Source organism: Brachyhypopomus gauderio, chromosome 4 (genome assembly GCF_052324685.1).
Source record: "Brachyhypopomus gauderio isolate BG-103 chromosome 4, BGAUD_0.2, whole genome shotgun sequence".
Taxonomy (NCBI): Eukaryota; Metazoa; Chordata; class Actinopteri; order Gymnotiformes; family Hypopomidae; genus Brachyhypopomus; species Brachyhypopomus gauderio.
This window is the reverse complement of record NC_135214.1, coordinates 9,488,623-9,511,057: the sequence shown is the minus strand read 5'-3', so window position 1 is coordinate 9,511,057 and position 22,435 is coordinate 9,488,623. Positions and strand designations below refer to the sequence as shown.

Here is a 22,435-nt window from a genome sequence, read left to right as displayed (position 1 = left end):
TAGTCAGGAACTCATTTGAGGCTACATCTATCCCCCCAGTGATGCCTTGGGTTGCAGTTGGGCCCAGTATTCCCAGGGCTTTTTCCTCTTCTGGTGTGAGGGCTGTTGTAGATGATTGACCCCCACCAGTCTTAGCCCTCTCTTTACCAAGTTCCACTCCCTTTCTTTTTGCATGACTGGCACAGTCATGCCATTTTTTGCATATGTCCATTGCAGATTTCTTGTATGCACTTCAGGCATTTATTTTCTGGGCAATTTCTTCCCATTTCTGGTTTTTTCCTTTCTTTGTTGAGCTTCCCCGAGCTTTGGAGAATAGTATGCTCTTGTTTTCTTCAATTTCTTCCAGCATTTGTGTTAGTTCATCCTGAGAAAAAATTAGTTTGCATGGTCGGTTTGCCATCCTTGCTGCTTGATTGCTTCTAAAGATTATTAGAATAGGTTAATTGCCTATTCATAGGTAGGCTTGGCATGCTACGGACAGCAATTACAAATGAACTATTTTAATTTTTTTAAATACATGTTGTGTTAATACTTTTTTGTTGTTTGATTTCATGATTATTAGTTACATAACGACACTTTTGTGGCTAAATAATATTCACGCTATTTTCCTGACAACACTGGGCGGGGCCATATTGGTTGACTTTGTGCTCGAACTTCCGGTGCTACGTATACGCTGATACCGATTACAAGCAAAACGACAACAAACACAATATGACTAGCATAATATGTTCAGTTAGAGCAGAGGTGGCCAAGTGTAGGGGGGGGGGGAGTGTAAATTATTAGCGGGGCGGATGTAAAATGGACACAAATTAAGTATTAAGTAAAAAAAAACAAGCACAAACTTTGATATAAACATATGGCGTGATATGCTTCAGGACTTTGTCACGTTTGGAGCACACTACGAGCTCTGTTATGTACGCAACTGTTGTTTTCTATGTGAAAAGTGTATAAACTCCGTTATTAACACTCGTTACAACGCCACTGACCTGCGCTCATCTTTAGGAAGAAGAGAACAGACAGTGTCAGTAGTTTTGAAGCTCCCTCAGTCGTCTGCGGTACCTTTGCTGCACCTCGTATGTGGTTTATTCCAAAACGTGTGACAGAAGCGTCTCACCAACGAGACTCAAAGTACAATCACAACAGCACAGACACTTCATGCCACTAGTCTCCCGTTTTCCACTACGCCGGTTTTAAAAGTGTTAGCGGCTCGCTGCTTGTAAACACACCGCGCACCACGAAGGTGTAGCAGTGTGTCTCCCTCAGAGCTGATGAGGTAACCGGGCTTCCAAAGAAGAGGACCTGCGTATAAGGCTCAAGGCGCTAAATTTAAAATATCCACCCAAACGTCCATACGTCTGCTCTTATCATTTTGTGGAGGGGAAACTAACACCAGATCACCCTTATGCCGAGACATGGCTCGGTTATGAAGCTCCGATGAAGCAAACGTGTCGGGTGCTTGTGATCAGATAAGTAACTATTTTATAATCAGTGGCCACATCTTTTCAATCAATCAATCAAAGTTTATTTGTATAGCGCTTTTAACAACTCAAGTTGTCGCAAAGCAGCTTTACAGGGTTTACAAGGTTAACAATACTATGGGTTTCCTTGCATTCATTTTGTAATTTTAGGAAGTAAAGAAGTAAATAGACAAGAATGCCTATTTTATGAAAAAAATCATTAAAATGTAGTAGTGTACACTAATGCAAAAATAGCTGACCGGAAGTTCTAACACAAAGGCGGAAGAAACATACACTTGAAAGTGGGCGTGGAGAAATACGGTGAATAGAAATGTATGTAAATCAGTGGTTTAGTTTTCGACTGGCAGACCCTGTTCTGAGCAAACGCGTGGGAGGAGTCAAGTAAGTGCTACTTAGGGACTCGTTCATAAGTTTGAAAGATAAGAAGGGTTTTGGGAAACCGACGTAAAATGGCGTTCTTAAAGTTACATCGTTCTTAAAGTTCAATCGCTTTTGAGAAACTCACCCCAGTTGTCTTAGCCTCGTTTTCCCGTGTGTTCAGTTATGTCTCTCCGTGTTTCATGTTCGGACTCCTTATCTGACTTGACCTATGCCTTCTTGTTTGACCCTGACATTGGAATTCCCTTTATTAAATCTCACTCTCCTCAGCGTTTGTGTCTGCCCCCTCACGCCACGACGCATAAAGTGTTACAATAGCAGTTTCATTCTCAAATTACAGCCTACTTGCTCCTCATCTCCCATGTATTGTCTGGTGCCTTTGTTGAACGGCTAAATACCAACTCCCCCAATGTAAAAAAAAAAAAGCAAACACTCTCCACCATCAAGCAATTCATACAGTCAACTGTTCTTTGAATTCAAGCATACACATAGGTACATACACACACCTCTGGTTCTGTTAGGGGTCAGACATAACAGCACAAGGAGATGTATGCAGATAAAGGAAGAATTAATTAGTACTCGTGGTCAGAACAGGCGTAATCCAGAGACAAAATCAAAAACAGTCCCAAGTTTCAAAAACACTGCGAGGGCAAACAATACCAGAGGGCTAATTCAAAAAGAGAAGTAGAAATACAGACCAAGTCAAAATCACCAGAGAATCCAAAATGCAAGAATGCTCTGTTTACTTGCTTAAAATTCAGCAATACTTTGCAAAGTTACAATTGTCTGCTTCCCAATATACTGTATATGTGTTAAAAAGTAACGTGTTTTCAGAAATCAGGGGATGTATTCACAGAAGCATATTTAAAGGTTTCTGGGGCAGTTGGAATAGTAATGCAGTTTGGAGCAAACCCAACTTCTCTGCGTCTCTGTTGCCATGAATAAAAGTAAAGCTACAGAATGTTATTATCAGCATTTTTTATTACTTCACTTTTCCACTATAAGCCCACCGTCCAGTAGTCACTGTGTTATCTATGGCTTGAGCATGACATGACTAGTTGTCTCTACTCTATATAACTCTTGAGTGTCTGTGTCCACTCTCCACACTCCGCTGTTTTATGCAGTCAATGAAGATGATTCATTCTGTACATTACTTCAGATTCTTAGGACCTCATATAAACATCAGCAAACAGGAACAGATCAACATCATGTTTGCATAACTCACATGCAACAAATCAATTAATTGTAACCTACCTAGACTTTGGTCACTACAAAACTTGAAAATTATTTGTAAATATATAAATGTGTGTGCATATATAGAGACAGACACTGTATTTATTTTATTTTCTTCCCTCAGGAACATTTTTCATCTGAATTATTTTTATTGCACTTTTAATTTACATTATATTTGAGAGAGTGGAGAATACTAATAATATGTTTCTGGTTGCACAATTAATAAAAATGAACACACATTTAGAAAGTCCATGTATGGTAATAAGTAAGAAAAAAATAATAAGATCTGGTGAAGAATAAAAAGGAAAAACATTTTTATTTTAGAGTGTTTATTCATTTTAGAGTATTTTATAACATTAACCCAAACTAGTCGGAGTATGTAATGCAAATTCTTTCATTAAAATATTAGATATATGTTATTTGTGAAGTTAGTTGTCAAAATGAAACCAGAGACCAGACATAGCATGACTGTATTGTATGTGTTGCTGTTTTTTTCTCACATAATAAACTGATCTTGAATTGACTCAGTGCCATTGGATACTGAATCACTTCATGTCAGGAACATGTACTATTCCTCTTTCAGACAGCAGTCTGCCTGCAAAGGACTTGATCAGCACAAACACACCAAATGATACTACCTAGGTATTTGAATGATACTACCTAGGTCTTGTTTCAAATCGTACGTTTTAAACTACTGACTTCTTGAACACGGCTTCCCCTCCTCTGAACACAGAAGTAGTTACAGTGTTGCCGATAGTAGTCATTTTCTACTGTGAGCAAGTAGTGTTTACATAGTGTTCAATGAAAGTATTAGTGTAATATGAGGAAATAGATTTGTAATTATATGATACTATGATGTCACAACAAATATCAAGAAACTAACCAGCAGAGATGGTCCAGACAGCAGCTATCTTGGCACGGGCACGTGAGTGGGAGCTGGAGCGGGTATGATGGAAGGGGTTTCGGATGGCCACATAGCGGTCCAGAGATATGGCACAGAGGTGCATAATGGATGCCGTGGACAGCAATACATCAAAGTAGATCCAAACCGGACACATAATGGCAGGGAGTGGCCAAGAGTAACCTGAAACACATACAGGTTTTAAGTTTAAAAGACTGGAGTACCAAATATTCTAATAACTGATTCTGGACTAATCTTACTAATATTTATAGAGTACATTTATATATATCAGAAGTCAGAATCTCTCTATTTAATTTAAGTTTGAATGATGAATGAATCAATGAACATAATCATAAACTTCAACATCTTGTTTATTTTTCCACCAGTCTACTACAAAGACCAATAGATGAGTGCAATAAACAGAGCAAACAGTTTTCAGAACATTGGAAATTCTGACCAAAAATGTTGTTTAATTTTGGGAGTTTTGCTCAGGATATTGGAAGAATAAGAAGAATTGAAGTAAATCAGAAGATGTTTTTTAATAACATTTTAAATGGTATACTTTTTCTTTCATTTCCCAGGCCTCTGCCACAGGCATCTCCATAGTGCCTAGAAGTGGTCTTCTGCATGCTCAAAGCAAATGACTGGACCTTCCATTCATCATCTATAATATGAGCTGTCACACCAAGATCATTCTTGTTGCTAACAGAGGTCCAGTGATCCCCAGTCAGAGCCACATTTGTGGCGCTCTTCACAATAACCTGTTTTACTTCCCTTTCCTCATCATACAGCTGCTGGATTTTCTTCGACATTGTCTTTCTGGACGGCAGTTCGTAACTTGCATCAGCTGACACAATTTGCAGCACTTCTTGTAAGCCTTTATTTTCAACCACAGTGAGCGAACAACACTGCAAACAAGCCAACATAATAATGTGCCGCGTCAAGTTTAAACGCCTCCACCGGTTGCGCGAGGTGTGCGGAGTCGCGCGCTACGGTCACTCGCGAAAGTTTAATCCAGTCTTATTTAAGTTTAATCCATTCTTAATGGTCCAATGAAGGTAATTATAAAACCAGGACATTTCCTCACTTAAAAAAAACCCGGGACGCCCGGGACAGGATGTGAAATACAGACATGTCCCGGGAAATACGGACATGTCCCGGGAAATACGGACGTTTGTTCACTAGGGTTGCCACCTGTCCCGGTTTTCCCGGGACTGTCCCGGCTTTCACGTCACTGTCCCGGTTTTCCTTTTTAATATTCGGTCCCGGCAAAAAAAGAAAAATAATGTCCCGGTTTTCACTAGGTTAGTTCAAACGACTATTTAGACTGTTTCTGCACACTATAAATCCGTCTTTTTTTTCTCGCTGTGTCCATTTTACACCCTCCCCCCGGTAACATTTTACGTTCGCCACCCCCCCGTCAACAATTTACGTTCACGTATGACAGTGTCCTTGTTTTTTGTCAAACCTAGGTGGCAACCCTATTGTTCACCCTATCGTACTAGGAATACATTTAGCAGGTAAGTTATCATTACTGACCTGCGCGTTAGCCCCAACATGTTTTGCGTTGAGGTGGTAACGAAGGGTGGTAGTGATCCTGTTATAAGCGAAGTCCTTCCTACATAAAGTGGAAATAACACTATTTGTGTTTGTACTTCCATCTGGAAGTTTCTTATATTTAAATTTCCCATCCAGCAGCGTAGCCTCTTCAGTCATCTCCATCATGCTCATCTTATTGTGCGTCCATATAATCTGTATGCCTGGAACTCGTGCACTGAGAAACATTCCACTGTGCAAAAGTGTCTCATGCGTTAAATGCATTAAAATGCGTAATTTTTTTTAGTTCGTTAATTTTCCTGTAATTAATTAATCGAAATTAACGTGTTAAAGTCCCACCACTAGTTTAATGGTGTTGTAGATGGTTGTTGATGTTAACATTGTACAGCTGTGCAAAATAGTGTAGTGCAAGGGAGCGACATGTCCTACACTACATAAATATCCTACACTACATGTCCTACACTATATAAATACATATAAACACACACACACACATATATATACTGTATACACATAACATATTGTCACATAGGGCTACACCCCCTCCTCTAGCTGTCACTCCAGTCCCCTGTTCCACGTGCTTTTGTTTTCCCTTGCCTGTTTATCCTGCCTCGTTATCTGTTGTCATAGTTCCTTCTGTCAGTCACAATCCTGTCGTCAGTGTTCCCACTTGTGTCTTGTTAGTCCTTGTTAGCATTGTGCTTTATAGTCCCTGTGTTTCCATATTCTGATGTTGGTTATGGTATTCCCATTTGCCAGTGGTTGTTTGCATGCCTGTATTCTACCTTTCTGTGCTTCGTGGTTTTGTAAGTTCTCCTCGTTTTGCTACCTATCGTTGCCTTCCCGTCATCTTGTATTCTACACCAAAGCAGTACGAGATAACAGGTAGTATGTCCAAGGTTATGAAAAGTGCCCAGTCGTTGAAAGAACTGAAAGAACACGCTGTTGAGCTTGACTACGTGTGTACAAAAATTTGTAGATTTGTAGACCCTCTGCGAATCATTTAAATATGAAACTAGGACTGCTAAATAGTAAATCCCTGTCATCTAAAGCATTACTTGTTAATGAAATTATTACCAACCATAATCTATGCATGTTTGATGGAAACCTGGACCCGGCCAGACAACTATATGGCCCTAAACGAAGCTTCTCCCTCTGGCTATAGATATGTTCATAACCAGAGTTGTATAGTAATGAAGTAGAACTACTTCACTACTGAACTTAGGTACTACGTAATTTTTTTCGCTTTTTATCTCATTAAAAGAGATGGTACCATGTTTGGTAACAGCAGAAGAGCAGCATAAGTGCTGCATAATAAGCTTGTTGGCGTTTTAATGTACATATTGGCACCTTCCACACCTTCAACATCGATTGATTGTGGCGGTGAGGGTGAGGAAGGAGACCACCCTGGCCCTACCTAGAGACAGTGTTTGCGTTTGCTGGAGTGAAAGTAAATTCCTATAGGATGAAGTGCCATCTCTGCCTCCCTAAAGAGAGTGAACAATTGGCCTTCAAAAATTCACCTTCGAACTTGAAGAAACACATCAATGTAAGTTATAAATATAACACACAGAAGACACACCAGCTTTAGCTATCAGTAAGCACTAGTTAGGTTAGATATCTTAGCTAACTAACCTAATTATGGTCATGACGTGCTGCAGTATTCACTTAACATTAGCTGGCAATCATAAAGGTGATGTCACACTGAGTTGTGTTTTTAGCAACAGTAATCTGTGTCTCTTTTCATGCTGACTAATCATGTGCTCATTTTTATTGGGTAAGGGCATTTATCGAGGGTAAACACAGGGCAGTAGGCTCACCCTTAGAATCCGACTGACAGATTTTACATTTAAAATACACCTCGTTTTCTCAGCTAAATGAAGGCGAACTTGTAATTCTGCATCAAACCTACGACGTAGCGAGACATAGCTTATCTGTTTTTTGTGTACGAAATGTTAAGCCCAGTTTTTTTAAGTTGCTACTTGTTTGTACATACGGAACACTTTTATTTGTGGTCTTTGACAGCTTTGATTGGTAAGTGATATATAAAAACAATTGATAATCAAATTTTGATGGCTTTCTTTAATTAATTCAAAACACAATACTTGTACTTTTTACTTTCAGTACTTGAGTAATAAATTTTAGAATAAACTACTTGCAATACTTAAGTACAAAAATGCTGAATACTTCTGTACTTCTACTTAAGTAAAGTTTTAAAGAACACTTCAACTTCTACTCAAGTCAATTTTTTGATAGAGTAGGCCTACTTGTACTTTTACTCAAGTATGGGTCTCTAATACTTTATACAACACTGTTCATAACTCCTGTCCAAAAGGTCAAGGAGGTGGTTTCGCCACAATATATGACTCAGATATAGGCATATCTCAAAAATCTGGCCTCAAGTTTAATTCTTTTGGAAATCTCATTGTCACTGTATCAAATTTATCAGACAACAAAGCTTCACAATCATTTATGTTAATTACTATTTACCGCCCCCCTGGTTCATATTCTGAGTTCTTGCAGGAGTTTTTGGACTTCCTGCCTCATGTTGTGCTATCAGCCGATAAGGTGATTATAGTTGGTGATTTTAACATCCATTTGGAAAATCTGTGACTCTTTTAGCATAAACTTTCAAGCAATTCTTGATTCAATGGGTATCACTCAGAATGTGGTGGGTCCTATGCATAATTGTAGTCAATTAATCAAGCATTTTTTCTAAATGGAGGTAGAAGCCCCTCATGTACTTAATGTGTAGGGATCAGAGGTGGAAAGAGTACTGAAAAATTGTAATTGAGTAAAAGTACAATTACTTTGCCTAAAATCTACTCAGAGTAAAAGTAAAATTACCCATCTCAAAATTTACTCGTGTAAAAGTACAAAATCACTTCATTTAAAATGTAATTTGAGTAAAAGTTACTTAGTTACTCTCAGTTATTTAATGCATAGATGAATCATGAACCAAATTCAGCACAAGTTGTTTTAATCGATTTCAAAGTGTATTTAAGTGCACATCCACACTTGCAAAAAGATCAGCTGGGCTCAGAAACATACTTCCTCACAGCACAAGGACAGTCACAACCTATACCATAAAGTGCAAACAATTTTCAGTCCTATTGTCCAATGGACAACGCTATGATAAGAATAAAGAAATTTAAATTACAAATTATTCAAAAAACTAACAAAATGCACACAAAATTAGGTGCCCACAAGATGCCACAAATCAAACTAAAATGGCCACAGGATCCCACATCAAAAATTAAAAAATGCTCATAGGATCCCGCAATTTCAAGGTAAGTGCTCACAGGATCCAACTATTCAAAATACAGTGTCCACCGGATCCCACTATTCACAATAAAATGTCCACAGGTTGCCACAACTCAAAATAAAAAATAAAATCAACACAGGATCCCACATCTCAAAATAAAACAAAATGCGCACAGGATTCCACTATTTAAAATGCTCACAGGATCCAGCTATTCAAAATACAGTGCCCACAGGATTCCACTTTTCACAATAAAATGTCCACAGGATCCCACAGAACCTGATAGATAGAAGATTTAAAGATAGAACAATCTCATCCTTTTGGGAAAAAAGTGCACCAGATTACAACCTGATTATGAGACAATGGAAAGGGCGCGCGCAAGGCAAGGCCACGCAATTGGCCTTCGGTTCTGGGACTCAGAAGTTGAAATTTCTGCCCGTATTAAATTTTTCACCATCAATATTTTTTTACTCAGTAATGTGAGGGCGTTCAAATGTAGTGAAGTAAAACTACTTGGGTCAAAATGTACTCAAGTAAAAGTAAAAATTACATATTTCAAAAACTACTCAGAAAATTACTCATAAGTAATTTAGTACTTAATTACAGTAATGTGAGTAAATGTAATTAGTTACTTTCCACCCCTGGTAGGGATGAGTACCAACATGTAATTCTCACAATACTTTCTTTCATTTTCCTCATCCATTGCAGCGCTCTGTGATCTGTTTCCAAGGTAAAGTCAGAAACCATACGATAATTGCAACGATGACACCCCAATAGACAGCCTCAGTGTTTTGGTGTCTCGTGTTTGTTTTTCTCTCAAAACTCGCCTTTGCTTACACAGTTCGATTAACTTTTCACTGAAATATGCACCTTTACATTATTGGAATCTCACCACTAAACATTTTACCAGACTTTGCGTGCATACTTGCAGGAATCCTTCAGAGTAACTCATCGGGTGATCACCTGCTGGATCCCCATAACACACAAGCGGAGGCGGAGATTGCACGGAAGATGAGGCGGCGCACCTACTTCGGAGCAGGGCTGGACTGGGACAAAAAATCAGCCCTGGCATTTTTGGTTTAGACCGGCCCCTCATAATTAGCGGAGCACAACCGACTTGTAATTTATGTATGTGAGGTACGATGTGGGGAAAAAATATAAAAGAAATAAAAAAATTACTGGTTAAAGTAATTGCACTGTAAAAAAAAACATTTTTTAACAGATATTTACTGTAAATAAATACAGTACTTTTCTGTCTTTTTCATAATAAGAGAATATACCTGTAAAATACAGGAAAATTACTTTTTTTTAAGAAAACTCCTTTAAATATACAGTCAAAGTCTGTAAATTTAAATTACAAGAATTTCTTGTTTTATAACAGGATTGTATATTTTTTTAAGGATCTTGAGTGTTAATTTAGTAGTTATCAGTGTAAAAATGCAGTTTTCAGTGTAAAAACACAGAACAATGCCTTTTGTAACTTCACAGTAATTTTCCATTTTTAAACAGTAAATGCATGGTATATTAAAATTCCATGTTATCAAAGAAATTATATTGAACCAAAAACAGCAGCCTAACATCTTCATTTGACCAAAGCTGGAATTATAGTGAATTAAGATTTGAAGTAAAATATTATGTAAAATTTCCCATTTCCAATTTTCTAAATATACATTAATAACTCTGCTACCAAACCAGCTGTAAATTGAATTACATACACAAAGTACTGAACAACAGCCTTATATTTGAAATGACATTTAAAGCAACAAGTTTAGAACGCAATACTGCTCCACTCTGCTCAAGTAAGTGAATAATATAAAATATTTGGTCCCTCAATCCTGGGCAATCAAGGGCTTTTTCTGAGGAGGCGCAAAGATATAAGGCATTAGGAGATTTTTTTCAGAAAGGCCCATAAGATAACCTGTTAAAACTTTGCAATATATAGCAATAAGTTTGCGGAGGGGGGTCAGAGAAATATTGTGTGTGTATGTGTGAGAGAGAGAGAGAGAGAGGAGATCGGTCCATCCATCCAGCCATCCATCCATCAGGAAACAGATCAGCAAACAGTTCTGTGTGGTGATTGGACAGAATCGTGGGTGCATGGTCTGTTCAGCCAATGAATGCCGAGAATCACTAGTTTGAATTTGAGCACCAGTTGCCTGGAGTACGTTCAGTTATTCAGAGTCACAGGTAAAAGCGAGATCGACTGAAGCACCGAAGCACAGAAGCACCAGTTCACGCCAAGTGTCTGTGTTCAATATCAACTGAAGGTACGTCTTAGTTTTATTTTTTCAAAAATCGCTGCTTTGCTGGGAGTGTTTAGTTATTTTATTATGAGTAGCATTCTGATGACAAGTTGATGTCTGACATGTTTTATAATAGTTTTGGTTTCAAACGCGTTTTAACCAGTTTATTTTAATCTGTTCATGGTGTTTTTTTATCACATTATTTAATGATTGTTTATTTTCAAAACGCCCAGTCTGAACGTCTTCACGTTCTCTCATGTTTTGTCCTGGAATTACAAAAAGAAAACTGTTCAGTCAGACAGATATTTGTTGTGAAACGAAGTAGTTTCAATTTCAAGCATTTTCAAGTACTTTAGCCTAAATTCCAGCACTTTTCAAACCTGAAACACATAGCAACATTAAAATTCATCAGTTCAATGTTCCTTCCCCTGTTTTTGAGGGGTGTTTCTTTATACTACCACATGCCGGGGCAAGTATGAACGCTTCCGCCGTTCGCGGAGGTTCGCAGAGTCGCACTATGGTCAGTCTCGAAAGTATAGATTAGTTAAATAAATACTTTTAATGTCTTTTTTTAGGTTGTACAGATAAACAGCATTTTACAGAGTATACCTAACTTTTTTACCTAAGTTTTTGTGCTTTTATGTTGACTATGTTGCTTCTGTGATGCTGAGCTCTAGCTATAATAAGTTTGTGCTATTATCAGAAAAGAGCTTTTGTTTTATTTAATCTATTTTTAACCTTATTTTTCTATTATTTAAAATGTATTACTCAAGTATTGAAAGTAAAAAGTACAAGTATTGGGTTTTGAATTAATTAAAGAAAGCCAACAAAGTTTGATTATCAATTGTTTTTATATATCACTTACAAAGATGTCAAAGATCACAAATACAAGTGTTCTGTATGTACTTTAAAAACTGGGGTTAACACTTAACCCGTACACAAAAAAACAGATAACCTATGTCCTGCTACGTCGTAGGTTTGACACAGAAGTACAAATTCGCCTTAATTTAGCTGAGAAAACAAGGTGTATTTTGGACGTAAAATCCGTCCTTTGGATTCTAAGGGTGAGCCTACTGCCCTGCGTTTACCCTCAATAAATGCACTTACCCTATAAAAACACTACACTATAAAAATGGACACATGATTAGTCAGCATGTCGCCTTTATTGCCAGCTAATGTTAAGTGAATTCTGCAGCACGCCATGAACATAATTAGGTTAGTTAGCTAAGATATTTAACCTAACTAGTGCTTGATGCACTCTTCTGCTGTTACCAAACAAGTGCATGAATTCCACCTTGTAACTTTGCACGCACAAAAATCGAGAGTCGCACGACCTCGCGACGCGACCGCGCCATTTTTGCCGCGCGGACCCTTGCACCAGTCACGACGTGTCAAGTGAACCTAGATTACAAAGCTCAAGTGTTCAGTGAAGGCAGCAGCAGAGTAAATCAGACACGACCGGAGCATGCGCAGTTTTCTCATAGACAGCCTGATCGCTTGACCCGGTGACAGCGCCAGCTAACATGTTTATAATTGTAACGAGTAACTATACAGCACGTAAAAAATTTTTTTGAGCGAGATTTAATAAAGGGAATACCAAACTCAGGGTCAAGGAGGAAAGCATTGGTCAGATCCGAGAGGGAGTCCGAACACGAAACACGGAGAGACATGACAGAACGAATACTAGAAACAAAACACAGGTAGAACGCAGATCAACTGAACCAAACAGAATACACAGGGCGACTGGGCAGCGATTACAAGACGTACTTACAAACAGGATAACATGCACGAACACGGCAACACGAAAGCAGGAGATCAGGACCACAATTACCAGAATGAACAAAACCACAGATAACCAGACTGGGGAATCACTGGGACTTATAACACTGAACTGAAACAAGGGACAGGTGATAACAATGACACAGGGGCGTGGTAACAAACGAGGAATCACGGAGACAAACGAGCAGGGCGGGATGAACAGGCACGGAACACAGACACAAGGGAACCCGGAGTGACAGCTACGAGAGGGGGCGTTGCCCTACGTGACACCCCGGATCTAAAAGAAATTTCTCTACGAGACAAATGAACATTTTTCTCTTGAATACCACTGTATCGTCTGAATTATTAATAAAGTGTTGAAATGTAAATTCATTAGACCAGCAGCCTCCTTAAAAATAATGCAAACCAGCATCCTTTGCCAGTGTGGCAGTGTTTTTTCCATGTACGGAATGAGGGAACATAAAAATAAGTCAGATCTTTCCCTTTTGTTCATAGCTTGCTTTGACAAGCTCTACGAGCAGACAGCACTCTGGAGTTCTTTCTGACCCTACCGGTACTTGTCCATCCTCAAAGCAAAGTTGGCATCTGTGGTGCTCTTTCTTGGCATGACACCCTGCTGCTCACAAATAGTTCCCTCTTGTCTAAGTCTAGCTTCTACAACTCTCTCCCAGATCTTCATTGTGTGGCTCATCAACTTAATTGTTACAACTCTGTACATCACCCTTGTTCTTAAAATGGGTACCAGCACACCTCTCCATTCCTCTGGCATTTTCTCACTCTCAACCGTTCCATTGAATAGATGAGTCAAAGACCTCACTGCTATCTCTCCTAGAGATTTCCATACCTCCACTGGTATGTCATCAGGTCCATCTGCCTTCCCTTCTTCATCCCCTCCAAAACTTTCCAAACTCTACTCTTCGTTCCATTTCATTCTCTTCATTCATTAGCTCCTCGAAGTACTCCTTCCATCTTCTCATCACACTCTCCTCACTTGTTAAAACATTACCATTCCTGTCCTTAACAAGTCTAACCCAGCGCCTTTAACAGCTCCTCTATTAACTCTTTACCACATTCCTTCCTTCTTCAGTTTCCACCATTTGGTCTTCTTCTCTGGTTTGACGTTTTTCCTCTTCTTCACAACAGTCATTCTACACACCACCATACTATGCTGTTTGGCCACGCTCTCTCCTGTCACAATCTTACAGTCCCCAATCTCTGTCGGGTTTCGTCTTCTACACAGAATGTAGTCTACTTGTGTACTCCTCCATCCATTCTCATAGGTCACCCTATGTTCAATAAGTGTTGACTACAGCCATTTCCATCCTCTTGGCAGAATCCACCACTATCTGTCCTTCCTGGTTCCTTTCCTTGACACCAAACCTACCCATTGCTTCCTCATCTCCTCTGTTTCCTTCACCATGTCCATTTAGGTCTGTTCCAATCACCACTCTCTCCTCACTGGAAATACTTCCTATCACTTCATCTAGATCCTTCCAAAACTTCTTTTTCCTCTTCCTCACATCCAACCTGTGTAGCATAACCACTGGCAACATTCAACATCAGACCTTCTACTTCTATCTTCAGACACATCACCCTATCTACTAGAGGTGTGCCAAAAAATCGATTCATATATCAAAAATCGATTCTCATTTACTACGATTCAGAATCGATTTTAAATGTCCCAAAATCGATTCTAGGTCGTGGTGAAGTCAAGCGTTACGTAATTACAAAATTATGCGAGACTTTACGCAGCATGTTCTGGGACACTCATGCGCGGAAAAGGTTCAAAACACATGGAGGAAAGAGATATTCAACCTGTCCGGTCTTCATTTAAGGCAAAAATATGGGTTCATTTTGGTTTTTACCGAATGCCGGGGAAGACCGAACTGGACACAATGTAGCTCGTGTGCAAGGCTTGTGTAACGCGGTGAGCACGGGAGCGTTAATATAGAGAAGGGTGAGAAATAATATAGAGAAGGGTGGACCCAAGTGCCGGCTCGCAAGAGCAAGACGTTTGACACTCGTCACATGTATTAGCGAGAGGGAAACGCGCACAGCGACCCAGAACGAACAAACAAAACAACACGGAAGACTCAACGCGCAAGAGAATTGAAAGCAAAACCGTGAGGGCACGGAGTAAATAGAAACAAAAAACCAATGCGGAAAATACAACGCGTGAAAAATAACACTCAACCGTAGTGAGACGGGAGGAAGAAACAAAACAACAACAGTAACTAAAAAACAGCGGATAAATGCAACGCGAAAACGAAACCAAGGACACCAGCAGAAGTAACTGGCAAAAAACGCTGCAGCAAAATAAAACCCTTCCCAAAAATAAAGGCAAAACGGATAGGAAGACATACAGGATTGGGAAAACTTGAGATGGGTCAGGAAGCGACGCATAAGATACTCGAATAAGTAAAGAGAAAGCATAACAGAGAGAGGTGGCGAGACACCATTAAACGATAAGCAATCACAGAGAAAGCAGAGACTGGCTGAGAACGTACGGTTACGTCGGTTTAGTCTGGGACTGACTCTGGTGCCGCTAGCGACGGCTGGGGGAACTGCATCCGAGCCAGCCCTGACAACTCGCAAAATGAAGCTCAAGAATTTTGGTAACAACAAAAACCATTTTATTTTACCAAAGCACTTAATTTTTGTTAATTAAATGTGAAAGACACTTAATTTTCTGTATTTGTCGTTCTGTCTTGCAAAGCAGACTGTAGTAGATCATGCAGATTTTATAGACTGAAGCAGAAATTTTTATAAATCAAATCGTTTTTTGAATCGAAAATTGTTTTGAATCGAAAATCGATTTTTTAACTGAATTGTGGCCCCCAAAATCGGAATCGAATCGAATCGTGAGATAGTAAACGATTCCCACCCCTACTATCTACACTTGTTTCACCTCTACTACGTTCTTTGCTAACTCCTCTTTCAAGACTAGTATGTGCACACAAGATCAAGGCACCAGTATAAGTAATACTATTTCACTACTTAACTTGATAAAATTGTAGGTACGAGTCAAAACCATACACAGCTGCCAAAATCAGGCCCAATTCTGACCAACATGCCTCATATCTTCCTGGATGTCAAACAATACTGTCTTATATTTGGGGTTATTGTGATTTCAGGATTGTTTTGCATTTTATGTTACAATGTTATGCATTCTAAATTGATTAAAAAGTGCACACAATGTCCCAGAATTACTATGTAACCTACAGGTTGCAGATTAAAACAAACATTTGATTTTTCTCTTTTCACAGATGCGGCAGTGGGCACTGGTTTAATGATGCCTAACAAGACCATTAAGAGAAACTTCCATAATGTTCAAAACCTGGAGTTATGAAATTTTCTTCCTTCTGGATGTGGCCTAATACGATATCTTTTTGGATAAAGTTAATGATGACCTGTTATGTAGTGACAGCTAACAGTGAACTGGGACTGAACACAACAAGTGCACAGTGATAATGAAGTGATGTTGTTCTATGAGATATTTAATGTGATCGTTTCATACAGCACCCTTACCATCTTACTGTTACTGTTGAAAATGCCTTAAACAACTGTTGTTGATTTTCTACTGGGTGTGTAAATGAAACAAAGAAACATTTTTCCCAAGCAATCCTAATCTGAATCTTTTAATTGGCACATGCTGCTACAGTCCATACTACACAATAAACTGAGAATGATATAGGATAACTAGTGCTGTTAGTTCACATTGTTTATATTTTAGAATCCCACTTAATATAAATCTTTTCAACTTCGAGAACATTGTAAAAATCCATAGTAACCATCTTTTTGTGTTTTTTATATATTTTTTTTAGTCAGTTCAGTTGTCATGATTGTTGAAGTTCAACTGTCAAAATAAAGAGATTGAAAGTATGTATTATGGCTGAGCTTTTATTATTGCTTTTATTGTTTTGGTTAATGTTTTTACATTGTTTTAAATGTTGTTTGTTAATTTATGTAAGTACACCATTCTTTTATCTGCTGAAATAAAAGGTAACTGTAAAATCTTCATGTAAGCTGGAATTTAAAGACCAAAATAACCACAAAAATATTTATGTTTACAGAAATGTATTGTAATATTGGTAGTTTTAACAAACTTAAGATGTTAATACATCCCAAGCACCGTAAATTAATAGGAAAAAGTAGCATATTTATTGGACCATTGGATGTTAAATTAAACACATAACTTTTGAAACTACTTTTATATAGGGTTAAAAATATATAATTTTACATTATTTTTGTGTATTTAAAAAGCAGAATCCAATTATTTTAATGTTGAAATCTCATTGATAAACAGTACATTGTAAGAGTTTGTGCATTGATCAACCAACATTTAACAGTTATCCACTGTAAGTTTATAGGATATGAACATATATTCACAGATTACCTCTGTACTTTGACAAGTTCATTTGTAGATTGTTTAAATAATACCATTAAGTAACCTAATTATGCTGTTATTTTAACATTCTAGCTGTGTTTTCTTACCACGAAAATTTGTAATTTTACTCAAATTTGGCTGTGAAATTACAAAGAATAAATACAGGGAAAATCTGTAATTTTACAGTAATTCATTGTTGAATTATGTGTGGTATTTTACTGTAATTTTACGGTAACTGGCAACTTTTGCTGCCGGACATGTTACCGTTTTTTTACGACTTTTTTTTTACAGTGTGGATTCAATCTTAGCATTATTATATCACAATCACTTTTATGATTTTATTGAAATAATCTCTAATATGTATTTTCTGAATGTCTCCTATTTAACAGCTCAATTCTAATTCTTCAGGTTAAATGTGCTCCCTCCTTTAAACAGCTATAACATGTATTTGTATCTGGCTACAAACAAAGATGTTTTATGAGTTCACACAATGCAAACATGTCAAAATCAATTTGACACCGTTTTACTCTTATTCAGTGTGGGCATATCTTTTGCTAATATTACTTTTATATTTTTTTACACTTTCCATAGTCATGCTTAAATTGCAAAGCTTTTTTTAATCATTTATAAGTTTTAAAATCTGTAATTTTACTTGTTTGAGTGCTTTTTAAAACATGTTGAACCACAGCATAGAGGCTACAAATTCAAACTACTGTGCAGCCTTTCAACACACCTTTAACCTAAATATCTAAAATGCTATGATAGCCTAAAATGGACACTTGCTGCTCACAGTGGCAGAGCCAAAGGTGGGGCAGGGGTGGCAATTGCCACCCCCAACAGAGCCCTTGCCACCCCTAGTGCCATTTTAAGAGAAAAAAATGTGTTTCCTTTCGTTCATTTGTATATGGACCCCTCTGATAAAGCCTTGCTCACCCTTTGGCCACCCCTTGAAAAAAAGTCTAGCTCCGCCACTGGCTGCTCATCCAACACTTCTCAATCTTGACCATTTGCTATTTCATTGCTTTCGTCCTAGATCCTGATTGGTTCAGTCCACTGTCTATATTGAAGATGGGTCAATGGGCCGCCCCCTCTAAATTGAGGGCCGGTCTCTTCAGAGTCGCGGCTTTAGACTCTTCAGAGATGTGGCTCTCTCCAGCATTCTTCTTTCAAATGTGCGCTCACTCAGTAATAAAATGCACGAATTGTAACTGCTGGTAAGAACAACCAAAGACTTTCCCACCACATCTGGGTTCTGCTTCAGTGAGACGTGGCTAAATAATTATACTCCTGAATCTGCAGTGGTGCTACCTGGCTTTTCACTGAATAGTGCGGGCCACGACTAACCACAGATGGTGCAATGATGTAACCGTTCTTGTCAGAACTTGTCAGCCCGTTCCAGATCCTCCTAACAACCCCGACAGCAGTGAAGGTGGCCGAGAGGGCAGCGTGGATTCACGCCAGCCATTGCAAGAAGGTTCCAGTACCTGAGCAGAGAACTGCCCTGATGACAGAGTGGAGAATTGCCCCATCCACTAGAGATATAGTCCTGTAGTTTATCTGGGGACGGGTAGAGCACACAGGCCATCACGGGTAGAGTTGGACCGGATACTACATTTGTTGAGGGTTATGTAGAGTACTGGACGTGTCGTGTTGCTTCTACATACCAGATTTACATGATAACATAGATCACATGAAACAAGCGGTTTGTACCGCACCTGTGATTGTTGTGTTACTATTGATTTTATTCTGTGTACCTTGTTTGCTGTCTCTCCTGAGGAAGTGTGTCTTGTAGGCTGCAGACACGGCGCTAAAACCTAAGGACCTCACGATAATGACAGTTGTCAAGGTCACCAATCTGCCACCTGATGTTGATTCATTTACTGTCAATGTTGATGATGATGATGATTCAGTTAACTACTTCTTTGAACAATGTTGTAATAATGTAATTTGTTTGACCATCCATGTACTTCCTGTAAGTAATGCTACCATCGAAAGCCTGTATTGTAGCGATCTGTAGTCGATGTAATTTGTCTATAAAGGACAAAAGGAGGGAAATGTGATGAAAATTTGATGATTTCCACTTATGTCAGGCTTTCATAGTCTACATTAAGCACATTAGATATAGGTGTTAGAGATCTTTTTACATATATGTGTGTTAATCATGGCACTGAAGCCATCCTCGTGGCTTCAGTAGGCCTCAGATGTGTTTGTGTGCTCTCTGGATGGCCTTGGTCCTAATCTGATGTTCCTCTGGTGTTCCTAAACTAACCTCGCTGGAGGGGCCTAATCTCCACTTGGAAGGGACCACGGCGACACTCAGTCTACCATGCCATCACGAGGATGCTGAGCGTGGAGAGGGCATGCGGGGGCAGAGGCTTAAATTGCTCAAATCAGTGTTAATTATTCCATGTATTGTCCAATCACATTTGTTTAATCACCTCATGTTCACCTCGTGGACACCGTGTGTATTGATCATTAAAAGTATAAAAGATGAGAGTTCGGAATGGGGAATTAGCTCTCTGCGACAGACACCTTGTGTGTATGTAACTGAGATCTCTGGATTAATCCATGCTTTGTTAAAATAAATCATTGTACTTTATTATCTTACCTAACTGCTTCTGACTTTTATTGTGTTCACCATTTAAGGGTTTCAGAATTTCAACCACAATGCTCTCCTGATCGGCAAACTCTCATCATCACATGCAAGCCATTCTATTCCGATTCTCATGGGAGACTTCAACCACACTAGTTTGTCAGCTGCCCTACTAGAGAAGACAAAATCCTAGATCACCCTCATCCATCTCATCCCCTCATACAGGCAAAAGTTTAAAACAACAAAGCCTGAGGAGAAATCAGTGAGGATGTAGTCTCTTGATGCAACTGAGAATTTGAGGGGATGTCTAGACTCATCCAACTAGGACTCCTTCAGATCAGCTAACAATAACCTGGACAACTATGCAGATGCTGTCACCTCGTGTATAAGCTTCTGTGAGGTGACTTGTATCCCATCAAAGACCATCTATCTGCACAATAATAACAAACCCTCATTCTCCAATGAAATCAGGAAACTGCATACTGCCAAGGAAGAGACCTTTAGAAGTGGGGACCATGATGCATACAAAATAGCAAAGTATGCTCTCAATAAAGGAATCAGAACTGCTAAACACAAATACAAGAAACAACTGCTCTACAAACAAACCTAGCCACTAGGGTGCACACACCACTGTATTTTAGTGCCGGTCCCAAGCCCAGATAAATAGGGAGGGTTGCGTCAGGAAGGGCATCCGGTGTAAAAACTGCGCCAAATCAAATGATGCGGATCAAAAACAGAAATTCCATACCGGATCGATCGAGGCCCAGGTTAACAACGACCGCCACTGGTGCTGTAGTCCAACAGGGCATTAGTGGAAATTGGACTACTGTTTGGACAAGGAGGAGGGAGGGGGGAAGAGGGTTCTGAAGCTGAAGGAGAGGAGACAGAGCAGGAGGGTGGAGGCTAGAGTTGATACATTGAATGTGGGCTCTATGACAGGTAAAGGGAGAGAGTTAGCTGATGCGATGGAGAGGAGGTAGATAGATATACTGTGTGTACAGGAGACCAAGTAGAAGGGAAGCAAGGCCAGGAGCATTGTTAGTGGCTTCAAACTCTTCTATCATGATGTAGACAGGAAGAGAAATGGAGTAGGTGTAATCCTGAAGGATGAGTTTAGTAAGAGTGTAGTGGAGGTAAAGAGAGTAAGTGACAGGGTGATCTGTATAAAGTTAGAGATGTTAGATAAAGATCTGTATAAAGTTAGAGAGTAAGTTAGGGTGATGATGAATGTCATCAGTGCTTATGCTCCTCAGGGAGGTTGTGATGTGGAGGAGAAAGAAGAATTCTGGAGAGAGTTAGATAAAGTTGTTTTGCAGGTTCCTAAAGAAGAGAGAGTAGTTATTGGAGCAGATTTAAATGGACATGTTGGTGGAGGGAACAGTGGTGATGAGGAGTAGGGAAGTGTTGGGTAGATATGGTGTTAAAGAAAGGAATATGGAAGGACAAATAGTGGTAGATTTTGCTAAAAGGATAAATATGGCTGCATTTAACACTTACTTTAAGAAAAAGGAAGAGCACAGGGTAACATATAAGAGTGGGGGGAGATCAATCAATCAATCAATCAAAGTTTATTTGTATAGCGCTTTTACCAACTCAAGTTGTCGCAAAGCAGCTTTACAGGATTTACAAGGTTAACAATACTATGGGTCCAGAACCCTAATGAGCAAGCCAAAGGCGACAGTGGCGAGGAAAAACTCCCTATGATGGTGGGGAATAGGAAGAAACCTCGGGAGAACCAAGACTAAAAAGGGAACCCATCCTCCATTGGGCGGCCTGTTAACACACAAATACACAAGTCACACACAATTCACACAATCAGACTAGGTAAAAGGTAGAATTGAAAGTTCTGGGTTTTGATATTGTCACTGTAAATGTCTGTTGATGAATGCCAGGCTTTCATTCCGTGTCGGAGCAGTGATGCTGGTATTGTAGGCTATGACTGCAGTGTTACTCCCCAGGTGAACCCCGGCATCAGCACATCCACCAGCAGCCAGACCATCCCCCAGGTGCCTGCAGGTGCCTGTATCCAATCATCTTGGGTAGAGCCATGCAAGAAGATAGACAATACAGACTGAGTGGACATGAATTTAAACCACCATTGATTTAAATGTATGTAGCTCACGTGCCAGTGATCAGCATGTGGCTCCGGCAGACTAATCTATAGCAGCATAACTAAAGGGATGGGTTCAGAGGTGACCACAGGCATGAGGGCTCACTGAGACATTGCTTTCCAGTCAAGTCATAGTCACAAATAGATCCTTTATCAGAGGATATTAAGAGATCATTCAGTACTTTAGTTAGTGCTGTTTCAGTGCTGTGATGAGCTCTAAATCCAGACTGAAATAACTCTAAGACATGTTCTGTCTGTAAGAAGGAAGAGAGTTGTGAAGAAACTACTTTCTCTAAAATTTTGGATATGAATGACAGATTAGAAATTGGCCTATAGTTGGACAGTTCTTGGGGGCTAAGACCAGGTTTTTTAATTAGCGGCTTGATGACTGCAAGTTTAAATGAACTGGAAATGTAGCCCAGGCTCAGAGAATAATTTTTATAGTAAGCAGCGGTTCTACATTGCTGTGCAGTAATTCTTTAAGTAGATGGGTTGGTACAGCATCTAGTATGCA

The 22,435-nt window shown here is 39.2% G+C and overlaps 1 protein-coding gene across 1 annotated transcript in view; it reads right to left on the bottom strand.

Moving 5' to 3' along the window:
- The window catches only part of htr2aa (5-hydroxytryptamine (serotonin) receptor 2A, genome duplicate a), a 104,922-nt gene that overhangs the window by 49,223 nt on the left and 33,264 nt on the right, over window positions 1-22,435 (bottom strand). The window contains exon 3 of the mRNA XM_077002054.1: window positions 3,973-4,173. Coding sequence (XP_076858169.1) covers window positions 3,973-4,173 — 201 coding nt within the window. The remainder of the gene's footprint in view (window positions 1-3,972; window positions 4,174-22,435) is intronic.